A 22,708-nucleotide genomic window follows, 5' to 3' on the forward strand; every position below is an offset into this window, starting at 1 on the left:
ATGTACATATACATACATTTTATATTAGATCTTTATTAGAGAAAATTACTACAGAGTTTTTACTCAGATAACTTTCTCTTCTAATTTAAGCTATATTGATTCTGTTTGTGCAGGAACTTTTAAAATTATACCTAATTTTTTTGTATGGTGGCATAGGTGAATAGAGCACTGGACTTGGAGTTAGGGAGATCTGAGTTCAAGTCATCATTTAAATGTTTACTAGTTGCATGACCCTGGGCAAGTCACTTAATCTCTCAGCCTCAGTTTCCTCATCTATAATATGGAATTTTATGGCACCTATCTTACAGGACTGTTATAAGGATCAAATGAAATAATGTATTTAAAGCATTTTGTAAACTATAAAATATAACCTTAAATATTATGTATCATCCTGTATTACAGCTTAAATATGTATTTTAATGTGCCAATATATAAAATACACAATGCTAATACATTAATATGTGTAAAACATATATATTATATATAGCTACAAAAGCTATATAAATATTAGTTGATATTATTATATAATCCAAATTGTCCATTTTGTCTTCTATGATACTCTATCTCCATTAGTTATGATCTCTTCCTCTATCCATAGCTATAAAAGATCTTTCCTGCCTTGATCCTCTAATTTCTTTAGATCTTATATCTACTTTAAACTTATCTGGGCATATGGTGTGAGATGTTGGTCTAAGGTTTAGATTCTAGTTCTAATTTCTACAGGATCACTTTCCAGTTTCCCCAAAGATACAAAGTGCTTCATAACATGCGGCAAGAGATTAACATAGCAATATACTAAGGAAAAATACAAACATTTTATTTTGGAAGTGTAGTTATGGTGATACATAACTGGAACTCTTAGCTATTATATGTTGATGAAGAAAAGCTGCCAGTCAAATATTCTGAGGTCCAGAGAGGAATTCCCTTGGAGCTAAGCTCACCTGCTTATTAAATACTGTAACAAAAAAAAAAAAGCAAGACACATGAAACTTTCATTTCATATAAAAAGGATCCTTCTTGGTAGCATGGAGCCCTTGGTCATGAATTATGGTTATGGTGGGAACAATATTTTTACCCCTACCCCTATGCAAGTTAAGCCAGTTTTTTATTAAATGGTATTGAAACTATGTTCAGGATTTGACTGGCTCAGGAGATTAAAGGCTCAGGCTCTTAGCCCCATTTCCTAGGTTGCCAGATTGCTCCCTGATGCTGGTGCAAAAGATGTGCAACTCAGAAAAGTGTGTTTCATTTAGCTAAGTCAATGTAAGGTGACTCAGCACCTGTCCTTGATAAATATTATTCTGCTGCTATTCCTTAATAACTCTCCTTTTATTAACTGTTGATTGATGATCCACAAGTTCCAATTTTTGTAATCGTTCAAGTCATGTCTAACAATCCATGCCTTCATTTGGGGTTTTCTTGGCAAAGACACTAGAGCAGTTTGCCATGTCCTTCTCCAGCTCATTTTATAGATGAAGGAAACTGAAGCAAACAGGGTCACACACAGCTACTAAGTATCTGAAGCTGGATTTGAACTTATTTCTTTTTGCTCTAATATCCAACATAAATTATCAGAGGACTGTCTTGAAAAAAACCCAGCCCAGAAAAATGGGGCCCGGACCAAATTGTTATATTTTATTATGAAAGGTTGAGACTTGACTGTTGAGGTGTTTTTGGAAGAATGTTTGAATTTGTTTCCAACTCTCCACCTGTGCCATGGAATGAGCCTTTGACTCACCTCCCCAGAATACTCCTCGACCCACCATTCCATGCACAGACATTAAACATGGAGGAAAATAAGGGGGATCAATGCAGTGCCCGGTATTTGGATAGCAGATGATCTGAGGTTTTTCTTTACCATGAGACTGTAATTGTTCAGAGGCTATATATGCAAAGGATTCACTCTTCCAGTTGTGGTCATCTTGACCAACAATGAACAAGAAAGGCCCCTGGGCCTTTTCTATCGGGATGAGGCTCTGGCAGTTTTGCTTCTCTAATGGATGGCTCCAAATATCCACAAGGTCTACAAGGCCTGATTCAGTGATCTTGAGTCTCTCTAGGTCATTTCCAATATTAAGAAGAGTCATTCCCTTATAGTGCAGCGGGGTCATTGTGTTGGCCACACAGGCATTTATAAGCACTGTGGCTGTGACACCTTTCAGGAAGGAGGCCATGGAAAGACATAAGTCACCTCCTTTCGAGAATCCAAGTAGCCCAATGCCTGGGCTTTTCACCTGATGGAAGAGAGAAAGAGAAAGCCATTCTAGTAGCCCAAAATAGAAGAAATAACAAGGTGATTTTTTTTTTTTTTTTATTCAAATGTCCTAGGTCTGAATCTAACCTCCTACATTTACTAGCTGTTTCATCCTAGACTTAATCTTAAGATTCAGTTTCCTTATCTGGACTATGGAGATAAAAAATGTTTGCATTACCTACCTCACAGTATGCTTAAATAATGCTTCCATCCTCTCCCTTGAATCTTTTATTCCCTTAGACTACTATAGCTTATGCTTTGCTAATTCTGACCATAGAATAGTCACACCTGTCTTCTTCATTAAAACTCTTGTGATGCTGAAAGGAGCTAAAGACCGTCACACATATGGGATACCATATAAGTCAAGTCAGTAAACAACTTATTATGGCAGTGTACAGTCTTTGGTTTTAGGCCCTGGCCCCAGGCAAAGAAACCCTAGAAAAGTTTGTAAACTATAGTTTATAGTAAACTATTACTGTAGTACACAAGACAGATTCCTTGGTATAGCAAAGTAGGATCTTTAACAAGAAGATAGATGGTAGATAGATAAATAGGAAGGATATGGTTCTTCATCTTCACTATATATAAGCTAATAGATGAAATAAGACAGAAAATATAAAAATTTAATACTTTTTAAAAAAATCTGTTATTTCACATGTATAAGACTGCCTGCCATCTAGGAGAGGGGGGTGGAGGGAGGGAAGGGAAAAGTCAGAACAGAAGTGAGTGCAAGGGATAATGTTGTAAAAAGTTACCCATACATATGTTCTGTCAATAAAAAGTTATAATTTTTTTTAAAAATTAAAATCTCAAAAGAAAAATCTGTTATTTCACTTTTGTGGCTATTTCTTCTGCCAATATATAGTACATTAAGAGACTGTTTGAGCTTCTCTAAATTTATCAAAATAGGACTTTCACCTAGCCATCTCATTATGGTATTGTATTAGGTAAAGAATGATATGATTGAGGAAACAATGGTTTGAGCTTCTAAGCATATTGATTTATGTAAGCAGTGCATATTAATTACCTAGCAACTTGGAACCAGGCCCCTCAGCTATAGCACTGGGCTCTCAATACAGGAGATAGACTTTTATGTGTAAAAATTAATAAAATCAAATTAAGCCAATAGATTAAAAAATTAATCATGATATGAAATTGGAGGAATGATTCCACATTGGGAGAGAGATCAGGTACAGAAATAGAGGTGTCCTACTCCCCACAAATGTCTCTATTCAATCAAAGAAATATGGAAACAATAACTGATTGACCAGCACAAGGTCATTTTTCAGATAAAACATATGGGTTGTTTGAAATGTAATAATTGTGAGGAAACTTCTTGCATCAGTGTTCGGATCTGACTGGGTTTAGGGTCAGCATAACCTAAATCCTTAGTTAAGGTCTTTAAGTAGGAGGTAGAAGTAGTCCAGTTTCCCAGCCATATGAGAAGAGGTTCAAACAATGCAAAAAAGTTTTCTCACAAGACAGAAATTGGACTAGACCCATAACTGATTAGAAAGGGAACTGAACTAGCTCCAGAATTGAGTCACAAGATAGAGTTAGTGTGGTTTCTGACTTGTTCTCATCTCCTCAATTCCTTCAGTATGGAGGAGATCCTGGGACTACAAAAACTATGCCAAAAGAGTACTTGCTCTGTAGGTCTCAACTCACCTAGCAAGGTTTCCAGGAGTTCAGTAATAGCCTGCACCAGCTAGAGAGCCAGCGCATGAACACACAGATATACATCCTGCTATGTATCATATCTGACAGCAAATGACCATAATCATGTAATGGAAAATAACATTAGAAGACATCAGACTGATAGATTTCAGAGGGATGATAATAACTATATATACCTCTTTCCTATCCTTAGAGAAGTGGTGTTCTACAAGTAAAGAATTTTCAAACATATATAATATGTTAGATTATTTTGCTGTTTAACTATGCTTCCTTGTTAAAAGGGAGGATGATTTTGGAAAATGTTCAAAAAAGAACCAAAACTTTTTTTTTTTAAAGAACATAATAGGAAAATCCTATTCATACCCAGAGAAAGAACTGATTGTGTCTGAATACAAATTGAAGCATTTTCTCTCTTCTCTCTCTCTCTCTCTCTCTCTCTCTCTCTCTCTCTCTCTCTCTCTCTCTCTCTCTCTCTCTCTCATTTTTTAAAATTTGTTTTTTCTTGAGGGTTTTCATTTTTATTAGGGTCGGAAATCTGTTTTCTTTCACAACTTGACTTTTATAGAAATGTTTTGTATAACTTCACATGTGATTTCTTAATTGTGGGTGGGGATAAGGGAAAAAACCTAGAACTTTAAAATTTTAAAAACAATTGTTAAAAAAATTGTTTTAAATGTAACAGGAAAAATATTAAATAAATAAAATTTTTTAAAAGTATAAGATTAGGAGCAAAGTGCTATGAGGGTTTAGAGAAAGAGATGTTTAAAAGAATTGCACATATTTAACCTATATGGAATTACTTGCTTTCTAGGGGAGGGGGATGGAGAAAAGGAGGGAGAAAATTTTGGAACACAAGGTTTTACAAGGATAAATGTTGAAAATTATCTTTGCATGCATTTTTGAAAATAAAAAGTTATTAAATTGTTTTTAAAAGAAAGATATTTCAGAAGGAGAGCCATTTATGTAATTCATCTTGCTGAAGAAGGTCTTTGTTGAAACAAAAACAATGTTGCTGAAATTAGACCTGTTAACTGGGAAAAAATATTTGCAGGAAGTTTCTCTGATAAAGGCCTAATTTCTAAAATATATAGAGAATTGAGTTAAATTTAAAAAAACAAGAGTTTTTCCCCATTTGATAAGTGGTTAAAGAATCTAAATAGGCAAGAGGAAGAAATTAAAGCTATCAACAATCATGTGAAAAAATTTGCTTTAAATTACTAATAAATTAGAGATGTAAGTTAAAAGACTGAGGTATCACTTTACACCTATTAGACTAGCTAGCTTGACAACAACTGGCTAAAATGGCAAACGCTGGAGAGACTCCGGGGAAATACTAATGGCCTGTTGGTGATGCTAGGAACTGGTTAAATTATTCTTGAGAACAATTTGGAACTATGTAAATCCTCTTGGCACAGCAATACTGCTAGTAGAGTTTTATCCCAAAGAGATTAAAAAAAAAAAAGGAAGTGGAATCACATGAACAAAAAAACATTTATAACAGCTTTTTTCATGGTGGCAAAGAGTTAGAAACTAATCTGTGATAGAATATGATGAACTACTATTATGCTACAAGAAATGATGAAGAGTATGGCTTTAGAAAAACCTGGAAAGATATGTATAAACTGGTGGAAAATGAAATAAGCAGAACTAAGAAAACAATCTATATTTTAAAGAAAATAAACCTGTAAAGACTTAGGAACTAATCAACATGATGACTCACCATAATTCCAAAGGATTCCTGATGAAATACCATCTACCTCCAGATAGAAAGTTGATAGATTCAGATTGCAGATTGAAGCATACTTTTTTCTTGTTTTGGGGGGAGAAGAAAAGGAGGACATGGCTAGTACAAAAATTTGTTTTACATTACTATACATATATGTAATGGTTTTTATTTTTCTTGCATTCTCAGTGTGTAAGGGAGGAGGTAGGAAGAGAGAATTTGGAACTAATTTTTTTTTAAATTTTATTTATAAATTTTTTTGACAGTATATATGCATGAGTAATTTTTTAAATAACATTATCCCTTTTTACATTTACAAAAAATGTAATTTTACATTTACAAAAAAAAAATAAATAACATTATCCCTTGTATTCATTTTTCCAAATTATCCCCTCCCTCCCTCTACTCCCTCCCCTAGATGACAGGCAATCCCATACATTTTACAGGTGTTACAATATAACCTAGATACAATATATGTATGTAAATCCCATTTTCTTGTTGCACAATAAGCATTAGATTCCGAAGGTACAAGTAACCTGAGTAGATAGAAAGTAGTGCTAACAATGTACATTCACTTCCCAGTGTTCCTTCTCTGGGTGTAGTTGTTTCTGTCCATCATTGATCAACTGGAAGTGAGTTGGATCTTCTTTATGTTGAAGATATCCACTTCCATCAGAATACATCTTCATACAGCACTGAAGTGTACAGCGATCTTCTGGTTCTATTCATTTCACTCAGCATCAGTTGATCTAAGTCTCTCCAAGCCTCTCTGTATTCCTCCTGCTGGTCATTTCTTACAGAATAATAATATTCCATAACCTTCATATACCATAATTTACCCAACCATTCTCCAATTGATGGACATCCATTCATCTTCCAGTTTCTAGCCACTACAAAAAGAGCTGCCACAAACATTTTGGCACACACAGGTCCCTTTCCCCTTCTCAGTATTTCTTTGGGATATAAGCCCAATAGCAGCAATGCTGGATCAAAGGGTATGCACAGTTTGATAACTTTTTGGGTATAGTTCCAAATTGCTCTCCAGAATGGCTGGATTCTTTCACAACTCCACCAACAATGTATCAGTGTCCCAGTTTTCCCACATCCCCTCCAACATTCATCATTATTTGTTCCTGTCATCTTAGCCAATCTGACAGGTGTGTAGTGGTATCTCAGAGTTGTCTTAATTTGCATTTCTTTGATCAGTAGTGATTTGAGTAGATATAATTTCAATTTCATCATCTGAGAATTGTCTGTTCATATCCTTTGACCATTTATCAATTGGAGAATGGTTTGATTTCTTATAAATTAGGGTCAGTTCTCTATATATTTTGGAAATGAGACCTTTATCAGAACCTTTAACTTTAAAAATATTTCCCAATTTGTTACTTCCCTTCTAATCTTGTTTGCATTAGTATTGTTTGTACAGAAACTTTTTAGTTTGATGTAATCAAAATCTTCTATTTTGTGATCAATAATGATCTCTAGTTCTCCTCTGGTCATAAATTCCTTCCTCCTCCACAGGTCTCAGAGGTAGACTATTCTCTGTTCCTCTAATCTATTTATGATCTCATTCTTTATGCCTAATCATGGACCCATTTTGATCTTATCTGGGTATATGGTGTTAAGTGTGGATCCATATCTAATTTCTGCCATACTAATTTCCAGTTTTCCCAACAGTTTTTTCCAAATAATGAATTTTTATCCCTAATGTTGGTATCTTTGGGTTTGTCAAAGACTAGATTGATATAGATGTACCCTTTTTTGTCCTTTGTACCTAATCTGTTCCACTGATCGACTGGTCTATTTCTTAGCCAATACCAAATGGTTTTGGTGACTGCTGCTATATAATATAGCTTTAGATCAGGTACACCTAGACCACCTTCATCTGACTTTTTTTTCATTAGTTCCCTTGCAATTCTCAACTTTTTATTCTTCCATATGAATTTTGTTGTTATTTTTTCTAGATCATTTGGAACTAATTAAAAAAAAATCCCTATGCTGTAAGAAAATAAATATATTTATTTTAAAAATTAAGTTTTTCTGTACAAACAATACTAATGCAAACAAGATTAGAAGGGAAGTAACAAATTGGGAAAATATTTTTACAGTTAAAGGTTCTGATAAAGATCTCATTTCCAAAATATATAGAGAACTGACCCTAATTTATAAGAAATCAAACCATTCTCCAATTGATAAATGGTAGAAGGATATGAACAGACAATTCTCAGATGATGAAATTGAAATTATATCTACTCATATGAAAGAGTGTTCCAAAATCACTACTGATCAGAGAAATGCAAATTAAGACAACTCTGAGAAACCACTACACACCTGTCAGATTGGCTAAGATGACAGGAACAAATAATGATGAATGTTGGAGGGGATGTGGGAAAACTGGGATACTAATACATTGCTGGTGGAGTTGTGAAAGAATCCAACCATTCTGGAGAGCAATTTGGAACTATACCCAAAAAGTTATCAAACTGTGCATACCCTTTGACCCAGCAGTACTACTACTAGGCTTATATCCCAAAGAAATACTAAAGAGCGGAAAGAGACCTGTATGTGCCAAAATGTTTGTGGCAGCTCTTTTTGTTGTAGCTAGAAACTGGAAGATGAATGGATGTCCATCAGTTGGAGAATGGTTGGGTAAATTATGGTATATGAAGGTTATGGAATATTATTGCTCTGTAAGAAATGACCAGCAGGAGGAATACAGAGAGGCTTGGAGAGACTTACATCAACTGATGCTGAGTGAAATGAGCAGAACCAGAAGATCACTATACACTTCAACAACAATATTGTATGAGGATATATTCTGATGGAAGTGGAAATCTTCAACATAAAGAAGATCCAACTTACTTCTAGTTGATCAATGATGGACAGAGGTAGCTACACCCAGAGAAGGAACACTGGGAAGTGAATGTAAATTGTTAGCACTAATGTCTGTCTGCCCAGGTTACATGTACCTTCGGAATCTAATACTTAACGTGCAACAAGAAAATGGGATTTACACACATATATTGTATCTAGGTTATATTGTAACACATGTAAAATGTATGGGATTGCCTGTCATCTAGGGGAGGGAGTAGAGGGAGGGAGGGGATAATTTGGAAAAATGAATACAAGGGATAATGTTATTAAAAAAATTACTCATGCATATATACTGTCAAAAATTTATAATTAAAAAAAATTAAGTTTAACTTGAAAAATAAAAGGTCCTGATTGCTACTTTCTAAATCATCTTAGCCATTGTCTTCTCTAATTTCAACTTCTTTTTCTCAAGAAACTACAACCTTGGTTCTTTTACACTATTCAACTTGTTGCTTCAGGGAAGGGTCTTGGCTCCTGTCTTACTTTCTCCTAGCCCTTAACCTGTTCTAGATTCAAATTCCATTGAATTACGGGTGATATAATCACCTGGGACCTGTACCACAAGCCCATATAATCGGGTGTTAATTTACCTTCCCTCTTGCAGATCCCAATCTGATTTTGTACCCTATTCCAGGAACAAATCTTGCTTTATCTCTTGACTAAAATTTCTTTCTGACAGCCCAGTTCTAGTAATTAGATCTTTTTTCCTTTCCCTCTGCTAGAGTTCTTCCCAATTCCCCACATTTATCTAGGATTCAATTTTGCCTTGTTCTTTTTAGTTGTCCAAGAGATTAGAATCCTAACCCTGAACTATAGCCTAATGATGTTTTGTTTTTGTTAAGATTTGTTTTTCTAGGGGCAGCTAGGTGGCGCAGTGGATAGAGCACCAGCCTTGAATTCAGGAGGACCAGAGTTCAAATCTGATATCAGACACTTAACACTTCCTAGCTGTGTGACCCTGGGCAAGTCACTTAACCCCAGCCTCAAAAAAAAAAAAAAAAAAAAAATTTGTTTTTCTAGAGCAGAGTTTAAAATATAAGCAAGATTTATACTTGGAGATGAAGTATACTTAACAAGATCTGACAAAAATACATTTACCTGACATTAATACATGTTGGTGAAGTTGTGAATTGGTCCAACCATTCTGGAAAGCAATTTGAAAAAATGTTTGTTTTTTAAGTGACTAAAATGACTGTATTTTTAATGCAAAGAACCCACAGATAAAAATGTATTCCTAGGAGGTCAAAGACAGATAGTCATAAATATAATATAAATATACTTTAAGTAGGCCTTTTTTTTTGGTAGCAAAGAAGTAGAAACAATGTAGGTATCTACAATGGCTAAAAAAGAATGGTGACAAATGAATATAATTAGTTATTGCTGTGCATAAAAGTAGTGATGAATATGAAGAATTCAGAAAAGCATATGGAGACTTATAGAATTGGTAACAGGACAAAGAAACAAGACTAGGAAAACAATAATAAACAATAGAAATGGAAAAAATAAAAAGGAATTGAACAGTATGGATGACTTATAGACATCTTAAACTCACCATGTCCAAAACTGAACTCATCCTTTTTCCCCCACAAGCTCTTTATTCAAGACTTCCACCATCCAGTTACCCAGGCTTGCAATCTAGATCTTCCGCCGCTCACTTTCTTCTCATTTTCCCATATACAGTGTTACCAAGGCTGGTCCATGTTACCACAATAAAATCTCTTCATAGCCTCTCTTCTCCTGATACTGCTCTCCCTACCCCTGGTGCAGATTCTTAATCCTCCTTCACATTGGGATTATTTCTATAGCCTACAGGCTGGTCTCCTTGCCTTGTCTCTCCCTATTTAACTATCAAATTGATCTTCATAGAGCACAGGTTGAAGTATGTTACTCTCCTGATCAATAAAACTCCAGTGACTATCACCTCCTGGATGAAATGTAAAATCCTCAGTTTGGCATTCAAAATCTTTAATAATTATCTCCTCTCCCTACTTTTCTACTCTTTTTATATTTTAAACCCCACCAAATACTCTGAAGTTAAGTGACATTGGTCTCCTGGTTCTTCTTTCCACAAGATATCATCTTCTAATTGGAATTTGCAAAATAAAATCCCCGTCATCTACAAGAATCCTTTCACAATGCTCCTTTATGGTATGGAGAGAATTCTGGGATCTCAATAGTTATACCAAAAAAGTACTAGTTTCTGCAAGTCTCATTCACTTCTCCTTCTTTTTAAATGTATACCCTTTTAAACATATTTCCATATTTGTCATGTTGTGCAAGAAAAATCAAACCAAAAGGGAAAAAACAATGAGAAAGAAAAAAACAAAACCAAACAAAAATTGAAAATACTATGTAAGGGTTAAAAAGCCTCTAGAAGTAAGGAATGTGGCTCTAGGCATGTGGGAAGACCTGAGGGATGAGAGGTATCAAGGCACAGGTGAATCCTACCCGGATGTGGGGCATAGCCCTAGGAGGCGGTGTCTGACCCCAGGTCCCACGTCTCCTTCCTTAGGGCTCTCAAAGCCTAACACACCTCCCTCCTTCTTCTCCGGCCAATCCCATTATGCCAAGTTCCTAGAGGACCTCCCCCTTCCCCCAGATTCTGGGGGCATGGGGGGGGTATAAATATGTGCTATTTAACAGTAAAGTTCTCTTTCGCTTCACCCCTACCTCCTGGAGGTCTGTCTCTATGGTTGGTGCTGAAGACGGGTAAGTGTGTAGCCTAGCCGTGCCCTCTACGGACAGGCATTAAGAGTAGCTCTAAAGGGAGCTACAATGTTAGGGTAGCATTAAGAGATACTACAAAGGGCAGCTAGGTGGCGCAGTGGATAGAGCACCAGCCTTGAATTCAGGAGGACCCGAGTTCAAATTTGATCTCAGACACTTAAAACTTCCTAGCTGTGTGACCCTGGGCAAGTCACTTAACCCCAGCCTCAGGGGAAAAAAAAAAAAAGAGAGAGAGAGAGAGATGCTACAATACTATGCTTCAATCCTCATTCAGTCTCCATAGTTCTCTTTCTGGATTCAGATGACACTTTCCATCCAAAGTCTATTGGAATTGCCTTGAATCATCTCATTGTTGAGACAAGCCACTTCCCATCATGAGATTCTCTGACATTATCCTGTTGGTCATTTCTTACAGAACAATAATATTCCATAATACTCATATACCACAGTTTATTCAGCTATTCTCCAGTTGATGGACATTCACTCAGTTTCCAGTTTCTAGTCACCACAAAAAGGGCTGCCACATTTTTGCACATACAGGTTCCTGTCCCTCCTTTATGATTTCTTAGGGATACAAGCTCAGTAGAAACACTGCTGGATCAAAGGATATGCACAGTTCTATAGCCCTCTGGGCATAGTTCCAGATTATTGTTCAAAATGATTAGATCAATTCACAATTCCACCAACAATGTATCAGTGTCCTAGTTTTCTCACATCCCCTCCAACATTCATAGTTAACTTAGCCAATCTGAGATCACCTAGAAGTTTCTAGGAGGCGCTCAGCAACAGCTCAGAGGACCAGCCCAAATAAGACATATACACAAAAAACCATACAGTATATTAGAACTGAGAGCAAATGACCACAATGTAAGGAAAACAATATCAGAATTCAGTACAATGAACTTCAATTTATCTTTAATTTATTCTGTAAATATCTGGAGGGAAGAAAATACCTTTTGCCTTTTGTTGTAATCCTAGCACTTAGCCTAATATAAGTACTTAATTTAAATGCTTATTGACTGACTAGTTGATGTCCTAAAGAACATGTCCTGGAAAACACTGAAAAAATGCATCCCCTTCCCTACAAAGCAGAAGCACTATGGATTTAAAATAATGCATATACTCTTACACAATGTTATGTTTGATGTTTTTCCAAACTGTCTCTCCTTTTTCTTTCTTTACTTTTTAATCTTTGTTAAAAGGAATGAGTTACTCTCTGAAGAGAAAGTTGTAATATTGTTATGTGTGGCTTAGAATGGTGAGGGGGTCACCATTTTTTTTAAAAAGCTGGAGAGATTTCTAGGAGAAAAATAAAAGTTTATTGTACGTTCTCATGACTACAGCGTCCCACCCGTGGAGCAGGCAATTGAAGGGAGAAGACACCTTTTAGGACAGGTTTGACACTTAAATAATCCCTAAAGCTAATACTCCTCCCATCACTGACCCTCATCCTCATTGGCTGAGGGATTTACATTCTAAAAGAGGGAACTACCCAAAAAAACTGAATTTGACTAATAAGTACATAGTTGCCCATATTTGATTGAAATAGGGAGAAAATGATGTCATGGAAGTATAGCAGGAAAGGGACTTAAGTATGCCCTTGAATCAATGCTCAAAGTCTTTCAGGCCTACTCCAACTCTGAAGTAGATGAAGCCTTACTCGATTTTCACAACTTTCTTGAAAGATCTCACCTCATCTCATTCAGTTAGAAACAAATGGAACATAAAAATGAAATCAAAATATACTTGCTTGAAAATATAATCACAACAGCTTGAAGTTGAAAGGGAATAAAATGGAGAAAACTGCAAATGAATATTTAACAAGCTATATGGCGCAGGGAATAGCTAATATATAGGATAAATAGTACAGTTGATGTAAACTGTGTTCCTGATCTTTGCTGGGGGAAGGGTCAGAAAGGCCCTTTCTGTATCCCCTTTAAACAGTATCCCCTTTAATCTTTGGGGAAAGGGTAGTTCTGAGTCTCAAACCCTTCGGGCCTCTCCAGTTAGAGAAAACTCTCAGATATTAATCTCCTTCAGTTGAAGATCCTGGCCTGGTGCATGGTCACTACCCTCTATTGGAAGGTCCCCAGCTCCAGGCCAAGATCCATGAAACTGTGTGCCCAGACCTTTAGTAAAAGTCTTAACAGGATTTTGCCAACTGATAAAGATATTTTTCAGTATAATAAACACATTTCTTGCCACCAAGCTGTCCCCTGTATTCACTGGGGTTTGTGAATTCTTTTGCAAAGCCAATGACCAGTCAAGAGGTCCCCATTGCTGTCAGGGATCTCTCAACCCTCATTTCTCACATCTCAACAGAGTGATCCAGTAATTTGCAGTAGACAAAATTCAAGGAAGAAGAGAATAATAAAGCTCAAGGCCTCATGTATCTTTAGATAGATGTTAAAAATATGGGTAGTAAACAGGGTGAATAATTTGCTGATATCTGATTTCTAGCTCTTTGAGACTTTTAGATTGAAACTCCTGACTGAAACTGAGTAGTGACAATCCAGTGGTTGGAGGGCTGGGCCTGGAGTCAGTAGTTGGAGATGACTCTTTCTAAGTTCAAATCTGGCTTCTTCCTATGTGGGTGATCCTAAACAAGTTTGCTTCAGTATACTCATCTGTAAAAATGAGCTAGAAAAGGAAATGGCAAATCACTCCAGCATCTTTGACAAGAAAACCCCAAATGGGATCATGAAAACATGACTGAACAACAAATTGACTGATATATGGCTTGGGAAAGATAAAAAGAAGGAAAATGGAGAAAAAGCACCAATTTTATTTTAAAATGAACATTACTACATTTTTAATTATATTATGAAGTCATCATTATTTAAATTATGGAGCAACTAGGGGCACAGTAGATAGAACACTGGGGCTAGAAGCAGAAGACTTGAGTTCAACTCCATCCTCAGACACTTACTGTGTGATCTCATGCTAGTCATTTAACTTCTGTTTGCTTCAGTTTCTTTATATGCAACATGGGGATAATAATAGCACAGGGTTTTTGTGAAGATCAAATGGAATAATAATTGTAAAGTGCTTAGCTCAGTGCTTGGCACCTAAGAAGTACCACATAAAAGTTAGCTATTATTATATTATTAAGTGGATTCATGGAATAGATAAGATAAACAGTACCTAGAAGTAAATATATGACAACATATTGTTCAGTAAACCCAAGAAAACAAATTGCCTGGGAAAAGGACTCTTTATTCAATAAGAACTATTGAGAAAACTGAAAAACAGTTTGGTGGAAAACAGGTTTGGACTGACATTTTATATCAGAGTAAATGGATAAATGATCTAAGTTTTAAAAAGTTATATCACTAAAATTTAGCATTAAATAGAAGATTTTACAACTACAGTAAAAGGGGAAAATTCATAGCAGATACAGAATAGATAGAAGAGATTATAAAAAGCAAAATACACAACGTTCATTACATAAAATTAAAGAGTTTCTGGACAAATTAATATGGCCAGAAACAGAAGAAATATAAACAGAGGACAAAAAAACTTTGTGCATTAAACATGCCCAACAAAAGTCAGAGAGCTAAAAAAGTTATAGAAAATTAACCCAAATTTATAAAATTTATAGATAAGTTATGAAAGAATGTGAAGTTTTAAAAAGAAATATAAATTATCCATTATCTTTGAAAAAAAATATTCCAAATCAATAGCCATCAGAGAAATGCAAATGAAAACAAGTCAGAGGTATCTATCTATTCCTACCCATCATCAAAATGACAAAGATATTAAAATATGGGAATAATCAATGTTGGAGGGACTGTGGGGAAAAAACACACTGAAGTTATGTTGATTATGACTATGAACCAGTGTGCCAAACAATATGAAATTATGAGAAAAAAATTACAAAAAATGTTCATTCATTTTGATTCAGTAATTGCTGAAGGATTGAGGCCAATGACAGAAAGACAAGTTCCATATGTACCAAAATATTTACAGAAGGAATATTTGTAATAGTAAAATATAAAAAAAATAAAAGTTGTAAAAATAGAAACAAATTATATGCCTAATAATCGGGGAGTTGTTAAACTATAGTAAATGTTGTAATGAAATATAATTGGACCATATGGAATGACAAATATGAAGAATTCAGAGAAACAATAGAAGAAATCTATGAACTGTTGAAGACAGCAGAACCCCAAAAACAATATATACAATGTTGTTTGGTCAATTTTTTTAGGCAAGTTCATCTCTTCTTGTGGGATTTTCTTGGCAAAGGTACTGGAATAATTTGCCATTTCCTTCTCCATTTTACAGATCAGGAAAGAGGCAAATAAAATTAAATGACTTATCCAGCTAGTAAGTGTCAGAGGCCCAATTTACATTCAGGAAGATGAGTCTTCCTGACTCCAGGTCCAGTGCTTTATTCATTGTACTATATAGCTGCCCTTATATATAATAATCATGTTAATATAATTGAATGCAACATTAAAGGCTACGGAATTCTTGTCAAATAAAATGATAAATATTGGTTTCAAATTAATGAGATTAAATTACCAGCTGATAATTTCTTGGCCTGTCTTAATGTTAATTTTATTCTGCAAAAATAGAAGAAATGACAAGGGGAAATGCTATTCTGGAGCAGATTCTCACAAACAGGGGAAAATCAATTGCTAAAACAGAAATGATAGGAACTTCATGGGGCCTTTCACTCTTTCTTAGAAGAAAAGAAAGCACTCCAGATTATGGGAAAGAAGATTTCAAAAAGTTCAGGGAAAGGCTAAACAGAGTCTCATGTCCTAAAATTCTACAAAGTCCAGTAAACGGTTATGGAGTGATCAAGGATGACATTTTGAATATGTATAATGATGGATTGGGAAGCATGAGCAGTATGTTTAGTTAATATAATCCCCATGTGGAAGAAGAAGGGGCCCTGGTTCCAGAAAGGCATGATCACATGTAATAGAAGGGCCTTATTTCCCTCCCCAATGTGTCCTGCTAACTATGTGATGAAGAATTTTTTTGATTAACTGTGGAGATGGAACTGGATGCATTCAAAAGGTATTACCCAGCAAAAGGGAATACTTTGCTCCTTCTTTTCTCAGCGTGGTTGGAATTTTAACAAAAGTGAAGGAATAATGGAAATAACTATGACTCAGTGAGCTGAAAAAGGTCAGAATGGTGAGGAAAGAAGAGAAAAGATGGAGAGTAGAACGCCTTTCAGAGAACTAAGGAATGACTAAACATAGGGAAGAAACTCCAATATGATTAAAAATTATGTGGTAAGAGATCTAAAGAGAAGTCATTGAAAGAAAATAATTAGTCTCACTAGTAACCCTAGATATGAAGCTGAACTTAACCCAAGACACAACAGACTGAATAAATGCTTTAAAGGAAATGAAGAATAATCTATTGTCAGTAAAGTAACATCTCGCTTCTCTAATGAGATATCTGTCATCAGTAAAAAGTCAAACTTATAAAAGTTAAGATGGTTGAAAATTTGAATGAAGTATAGAATCAGTGGGAAATAAAATTCTCAGATTGGAAAATGTACCAAAACAAGATCAAAAAGCAACTAATTTAATTTGAAAGTAGAAAACACTACAAGTAAAGATAATAGCTCTGGAAGATGGAGGTCAGAGAATTCTGAAAATTCTGGAATTACTGGGGAAAAATACAAAATCTAATCACCATTAGGAAGGAAATTAATCAAGAAAATTTGCCCCAATCAAACCAATTCACCAGATGTCCTAAAAAGAAATGCCACATTTAGTTCACCCATATTTGTGGCAGCTAGGATCCATGTTGGGTTTTACTATCTTGTAGCCCACCAGTGAGATTGAGGCTGGAGAAATGAGGCTGAAAGGTATAGTCTGAAATGAGGACACAATCAGTATCTGGGCTGCATTTGGAAGAGAGCACAGTGAAAGGAGCAGTATTTAGAACCTGATTTGAATAGGAGCACAATCTTCAGGGACCAATATAAAGGAGAATGTGCCTCAAAATATTGGGGGGGAGATGTTTGTATAGTTATCCCTTCTACATCTCAGGGAGGGAGTGGAATGAGGAGCAAGGTGTCCTCCAGATCTGGAAAACCCACATAAACTGCTTTGGTCCTTTTCATAGCAGAGAAGTCTGAGTTATTATGACATTAAAAAATATAAAATATGTTGATTTATAGAATACTTATACGTGACAAATATGGAAATGTGTTTAAAACAATTGCACATATTTAACCTATGAGAGATTGCTTGCTGTCTTGGGAAGGGGGATGGTAAGGAAGGGAGAGAAAAAAATGTGAAACAAGTCTTACAAAAATGAGTGTTGAAAAGTATCTTTACATGTATTTGAAAAAATAAAGTACCACTGAGGAAAAAAAAAACATTCAAGAGATGAAAGCAAGAATGGTTATAAAAGATAAATACAGAAATGTGGCATAGCTGCACAAGAATGATATCAGGAATGTTGAAGCTTAGAATGGGCTAAAAAAGGCTTCAGTTTGAAGATTAGGTTTGGTTCTGGTTTCTGTTATTGATTTTATTTTTTTCCCCCAGTTCTGTTGAAGTAAAAAGGATGATCAAAGAAGGGAAAGATATATAGTACTATAATCAAGAGTTCCAAAGGGAGATGATTAAATGATATCCCAAGGAATTGCAGATGTTAATGTGAATAATTACCTTAGGAATCTTCATTGTGTTACCATAATATAGCTCATCTGATGGAATTTCTGGATAATAAATCTTTATGTTCCCATATTTATCCTACCTTCTTCCCTCCCCCAATCTCATTTGGTCCACCCTAAGCATGTACATTCATACCCATACCTTTGGATGCTGCAACATGTAGTTCAGGGCCTCTTCAAAATATTCCAGATGTAGACTATTCAACTCTTTGGGGAGATCTTCAAATCTGAAATAAGCCAGAGCAAGCACAGCAAAACCATGTCCAGCCAGCAAGCTGGCTCTATATTCACAGAGACCACCTCCAGTTCCATATAAGTCAATGATCCCAGGGAAGGGCCCTGCTCCTGGAAGAGGTAACAAATTGAAAGGATTTTTGAGTCCCAAAAGACAAATTTAAATTACACTATTAGTACCTGAAAGTAAAAACAACAGATTTATACCATGTCTTTGATTCTTAAAATTAACTTCAATATGTATGAGGTTTTATAAATATGAGCAGTTGTCTCTTCTGGCCCAGACTAAAACTATTCCCCATTTCAATAAATGATCTCATGAGTTGTTCAGGTACCAGAAAGTATCCTCTGGTAGCCAACATTCTAGTGATGAATCTCTCTTAAATGAGGCTGGGTATTATTGGAGTCCTTACTTAAAATTTGACAAGCTTAATAAGAGCTGCCAGATTTTATAGCATACCAGCAAAATCTTAGAGAACCCAGGATCACTATGAGGCCCAAAGTCGGGCTTTAGTAAAAGATCTTTAAGACACCTTTCAGAACTAGGTGAACTGTTTCATTTGAATGTATTTTGCATTGTTTGTGTATTTATTACTTTACCTCATAGAGTGTAAGCTCCTTTAGGGCAGGGATGAGCATTTTTGTATCCCCAGCACCCAGTAGAGTGCCCGTCATACAACGCTTGTTGATTGATATTGCAGAAATATTGAAAGATTACTTAGATACTTGCTTATAAATTGCTGCACAGTCACATTTTATTAATCATGATTGTAGCAATAATATGTTAAAGAACATACAATGAAAAATCAAAATAATAATACGGATGAATTGGCTTTAGACATTGCCTTTTACCCTGCCCCATGGGAAACTTTGTTTAGCAACAAAGGCTGTTTTGGGGGGCAAACGTGACTAATCTTTTTTAATGAGATCTTTGAAACGTGTAGCACAACCCAAGCCCCCTTCACTTGACTGGGTGGGCAGGTGCATCATGTTTCTTTATTCTTTGAGGTTGGCTACCACTCCGAGAACTGACTCAGCCCAAGACACCTGGCCGGGAAATTTCTACAGATAAGGGATCCTTTCTCTAGTTTGATGCTTCTTCCTTAAAAACCAAGCCTGTCTCACTATTTGCAATAATCTTCCTTGACTGAGAACCAATTAACTTCCTGAAGTTCTTTTCCAGAGACCTCTACTGATCCTGAAGGATCTCATTCTCATCAATACCAGCTAATATTTATACTAAGTTCTGAAGTTTACAAAGTACTTCATAAATAGGATCTCATTTGATCCTCATTACAATGCCCGGAAGTGGGCACTATTATCCTCATTTTACATTTGGGGAAACTGAGGTAGACAGCTTAAGTGACTTGCCCAGAGTTATACAGCTATGTATCTGAATCTGGTTTGGAATCTTCCACTCTAAATCCAAAAAGATCCACTTTAGCTGCATTAATATTATAAATAGCAATAGAAATATCAAATACAAAGGCCCAAGAAAAAATATTTCTGCTGTCATCCTCCATTTGTTTAGAGCTAAATTGTGTAGTATTTGGAATACCAGGATGAGGAAATTGGACTTTAATCTATAAACAATATGTAAACCATTGAGGGTATATTGAACTGGGAATGGGCATGGACAAAAGATAAATATGTCTAGCAATGGTGTGCAGAAAGGATTATAAACTGAAAATTACTTTGATTTTCAAAAAATGAAAATTCACCAAAAAATTGGGAAAAAAAGTTTCCCTTTTATATTTTGTCTTTCTATTCCTGCCTGTCACTCACACACTTTCACAACACTACCTATGAATACTAAAGTGATAATTCTATGTATAAAATAATAAAAATAAATAAATGCCCCATACAGACAGCGCAATGTTATTTCTTCCTAATGAGGAGAAATATTTTCCTATTTCAGAATTTCCATTGAAAATAAACCTAATTTTTTCCACCTATAATTTTTAATTTTCCCTAAGTCTTAAATCTCTTAAGTATGATCAAAAACAGCAACTAATTTAACTTGTGAGGAGCAGAAGATCTGATAATCACCTCTTTTGAATGGATGTTAGGTGTATAATCGAATCCCTAATAAGTGTCCAATGTAGGAATTCTCTGAGCCCACGACCTTGTCAGTTTGGTCCTTACGGAAGCAAAAAGAGCAGGGCTGATTCAAACGGTCATAAGAACATAGATTTAAAATTGCAAAGATCCTCAAAGGCTATTGAGTCCAATTCCCCTTATTTTACAGATAAGAAATCTAAGGCCAAAGAGGGTGGATGAAATGACTTTCTAAAGTTGTCAGGGTTGTCAGTGGCAGAGACAGGATTTAAACGTACCCATAGAGAAAACGCTCTCTCTACCGGACCCTGTTATCTTTAAAGGAAAACAAACAAACCAACCAACTTGCTTCCCAGGACACCTAAGAAATCAATATAGTGTGGCTGAGATCAGTGAATGCTACCGAGCATAAGGATGAGTTACAAAATAGGATCCAGAAAATCCTGCTGGGAGAAATCAGGGAGCCTAGGGAATGCTTGGGGGAACACCTGCTACTATATTGCATTCCAAGAAAAAGAAACCGAGGAAGCTGGACATGCAAAAACGGAGGAGGGAGCCAGCAACGCACCGGGAGGCAGGAAGAGGGTGGCCCGCACGCTGCCCTCTCGCACCGGGATCCTCTTCACCCCCGGCCTCAGGAAGCCCCTCTCGTGCACCGCATGCGCCAGCAGCTTGGTGGGCTGGGGGTCGTGACCCTCGTACACCTCCAAATCCACGCGGAACGGGGTCTGCACGTCCCGCTTCAATAGTCGCTCAGAGGGTCTTTCAGGCCGCAGAGTCCGGAAGAGCCCCATGGGCTCTACGCCGCTGTAGCTGCCCCCCAGAGCGGGCTCCCGCGCCAGGTGCAGCTGCCCGCCGGCGTCCGCCCGGTAGTACGCGGAGGCCTGGAAGAGCTCCCCCTTCTCATCGCGGAGGGAGGCGCGCAGGGTGACCGGCTGGGCCGGGTCCAGACCGTGCACCGCGATCTCCACCGGCTCATCCCACAGGCAGCGGGGCCCGGGAGTCACACTTACCGTGACGGCCATTGAGACTAACCTGGGTGTCCCCGGAGTCCCCTTAACAAAGTAAAGGGGGCGGTCCTTTCGTTCCTATTGGCTCCCCCGTGGGCGGAAACGCTTGGAGGGAGGGGGGTCCAGTGGCTTCGGAAGAGGCGAGAAAGAGCCCGGAGGCGCGCGGAGAGCTGGGGCGGAGGGGGGGGGGAGCCTCGGATAGTTCAAAGTCCTTCCCTCCTTGCAGTTCTGTAACTTTTCGGGAAGCGCTGGGATCTAGAGCTTCGGAAATGGTTTCCTTTCAGTTGGGGTTTAAAGGCAGCCGGGGGAGGGAGCAGGAGGGAGAGCTCGCCAGCATTGCAGGCAGGCCGACAAAATGTCAGGAGCAGGGGATGGAGAGGAGGCTCGTCAAAGGAACGAATAGCGAGGAGCCCGGCGGTGTTCCTGGGTGTGAGAAGTGGGGGGAGGGAGGGTCATAAAGAACTGCGCTTGTAGTTTATCCTGCAGGCGTCTATGAAGAAGGGTTGGAGGCTGTGACGTGACCTGAGCCGAACTTCAAGGAAATCTCTTTGGCGGCTGAGTGTGGAATGGCTTGGACTGGGAGGGACTTCAGACACACCGACTCATCTGCAGTTTATTCTTCAGTCCCAGGCACTAGGTGTGAGGGCCGCACCAGAGTGGCCACGATGAATGAGGAGAGGAGGGAAAGGAAAGGGGGAACCCCATTTCTCGGGGCATAGATAATAAGATAATCCCATGAGGCGCACTGGCCCCTGTAAATGAATTTAGAGGCCTGAAAACCTAGATTGATTAAAAAGGATTTATTGTAGAAATTTGGAAGTAAAGTTCAGTTAGAAAGACCCCAGGGCCAGAGGTGGCCGCTGGGTGGGCAGGGACCCCTACATGGCTGGGAGGATACCATGTGTTGGGGGGAGGGCTCCTGCAAAGAGGGCGTTCTGGCTCCTTTCTTTTATACGTAGAAGATGATGGGAGGTACCCCTGAGTTCTTGGCTCAGATCAGGTGAGGGCTGGGGGAAGCTGAGCTGAGGGTGGGGGCTGGGCCCGGATATTCACAGGGTGCCTCTGACCAGGATTTGTGAATCAAAGTCAGCCATGGGTTGGGCAATTAGAAAGGAATCTTAAAGGGACCCCAACCCTCATCATGAGGAGAGGAGGGAATATATGAGACAGGCTCAAAAATGAAGTCCACAGGCCTTGGAGGTGGCCTTGTCAGGCAGGGGAGCAAGAAAGAATGAGCAGTCAAGCCTGAGGCTTAGGGTGCAAATCTGAGGGACTGAAAGCATGGTGGCGCCCTCTGCAGTCATAGAGAAGGGATGCACAGAGGAAGGTGTGGGGACAAAATGGGAGGCCCATTCCCAATGGAAACACCCAAGACCACAGGAATCAATGGCGTTTTCCTTAAAATGGTTTCTAAACCACCATCAAGCATTACATGCAATAGGGATAAACTAGAAGCCTTCCTAATAAGATCTGCGGTGAAGCAAGGACGCCCATTA

The 22,708-nt window shown here is 37.5% G+C and overlaps 1 protein-coding gene across 2 annotated transcripts; it reads right to left on the minus strand.

The window, feature by feature from the left end:
• Nucleotides 1–798: 798 nt before the first annotated feature.
• Nucleotides 799–21,972, minus strand: LOC141556248 (acyl-coenzyme A thioesterase 6-like). Of its 2 annotated transcripts, none has more exons than XM_074290066.1 (3): nt 20,771–21,650; nt 18,053–18,255; nt 799–2,234 (listed from the first exon to the last, which is right to left on the minus strand). In XM_074290066.1, exons 1-3 carry the CDS (start codon nt 21,225–21,227, stop codon nt 1,629–1,631), a joined length of 1,266 nt encoding a protein of 421 aa, XP_074146167.1. In that variant the 5' UTR covers nt 21,228–21,650; the 3' UTR covers nt 799–1,628. The 2 variants fall into 2 exon arrangements, with proteins under 2 accessions (XP_074146167.1, XP_074146168.1); XM_074290067.1 differs by lacking the exon at nt 799–2,234 and adding an exon at nt 9,569–9,675 and having other exon boundaries at nt 20,771–21,972.
• Between the last annotated feature and the right edge of the window lie 736 nt (nt 21,973–22,708).

This window comes from Sminthopsis crassicaudata, chromosome 2 (genome assembly GCF_048593235.1).
Source record: "Sminthopsis crassicaudata isolate SCR6 chromosome 2, ASM4859323v1, whole genome shotgun sequence".
Taxonomy (NCBI): domain Eukaryota; kingdom Metazoa; phylum Chordata; class Mammalia; order Dasyuromorphia; family Dasyuridae; genus Sminthopsis; species Sminthopsis crassicaudata.

Bases quoted from the DNA above. Each gene is read 5' to 3' on its own strand.
- LOC141556248 (XM_074290066.1), bottom strand. From the start codon at position 21,227: ATGGCCGTCACGGTAAGTGTGACTCCCGGGCCCCGCTGCCTGTGGGAT. The intron at 18,256-20,770 runs GTGCGTTGCTGG...TACCTCTTCCAG, and splicing joins CACCCTCTTCCTGCCTCCCG to GAGCAGGGCCCTTCCCTGGG. The intron at 2,235-18,052 runs GTATGGGTATGA...CTCTTCCATCAG, and splicing joins ACATGTTGCAGCATCCAAAG to GTGAAAAGCCCAGGCATTGG.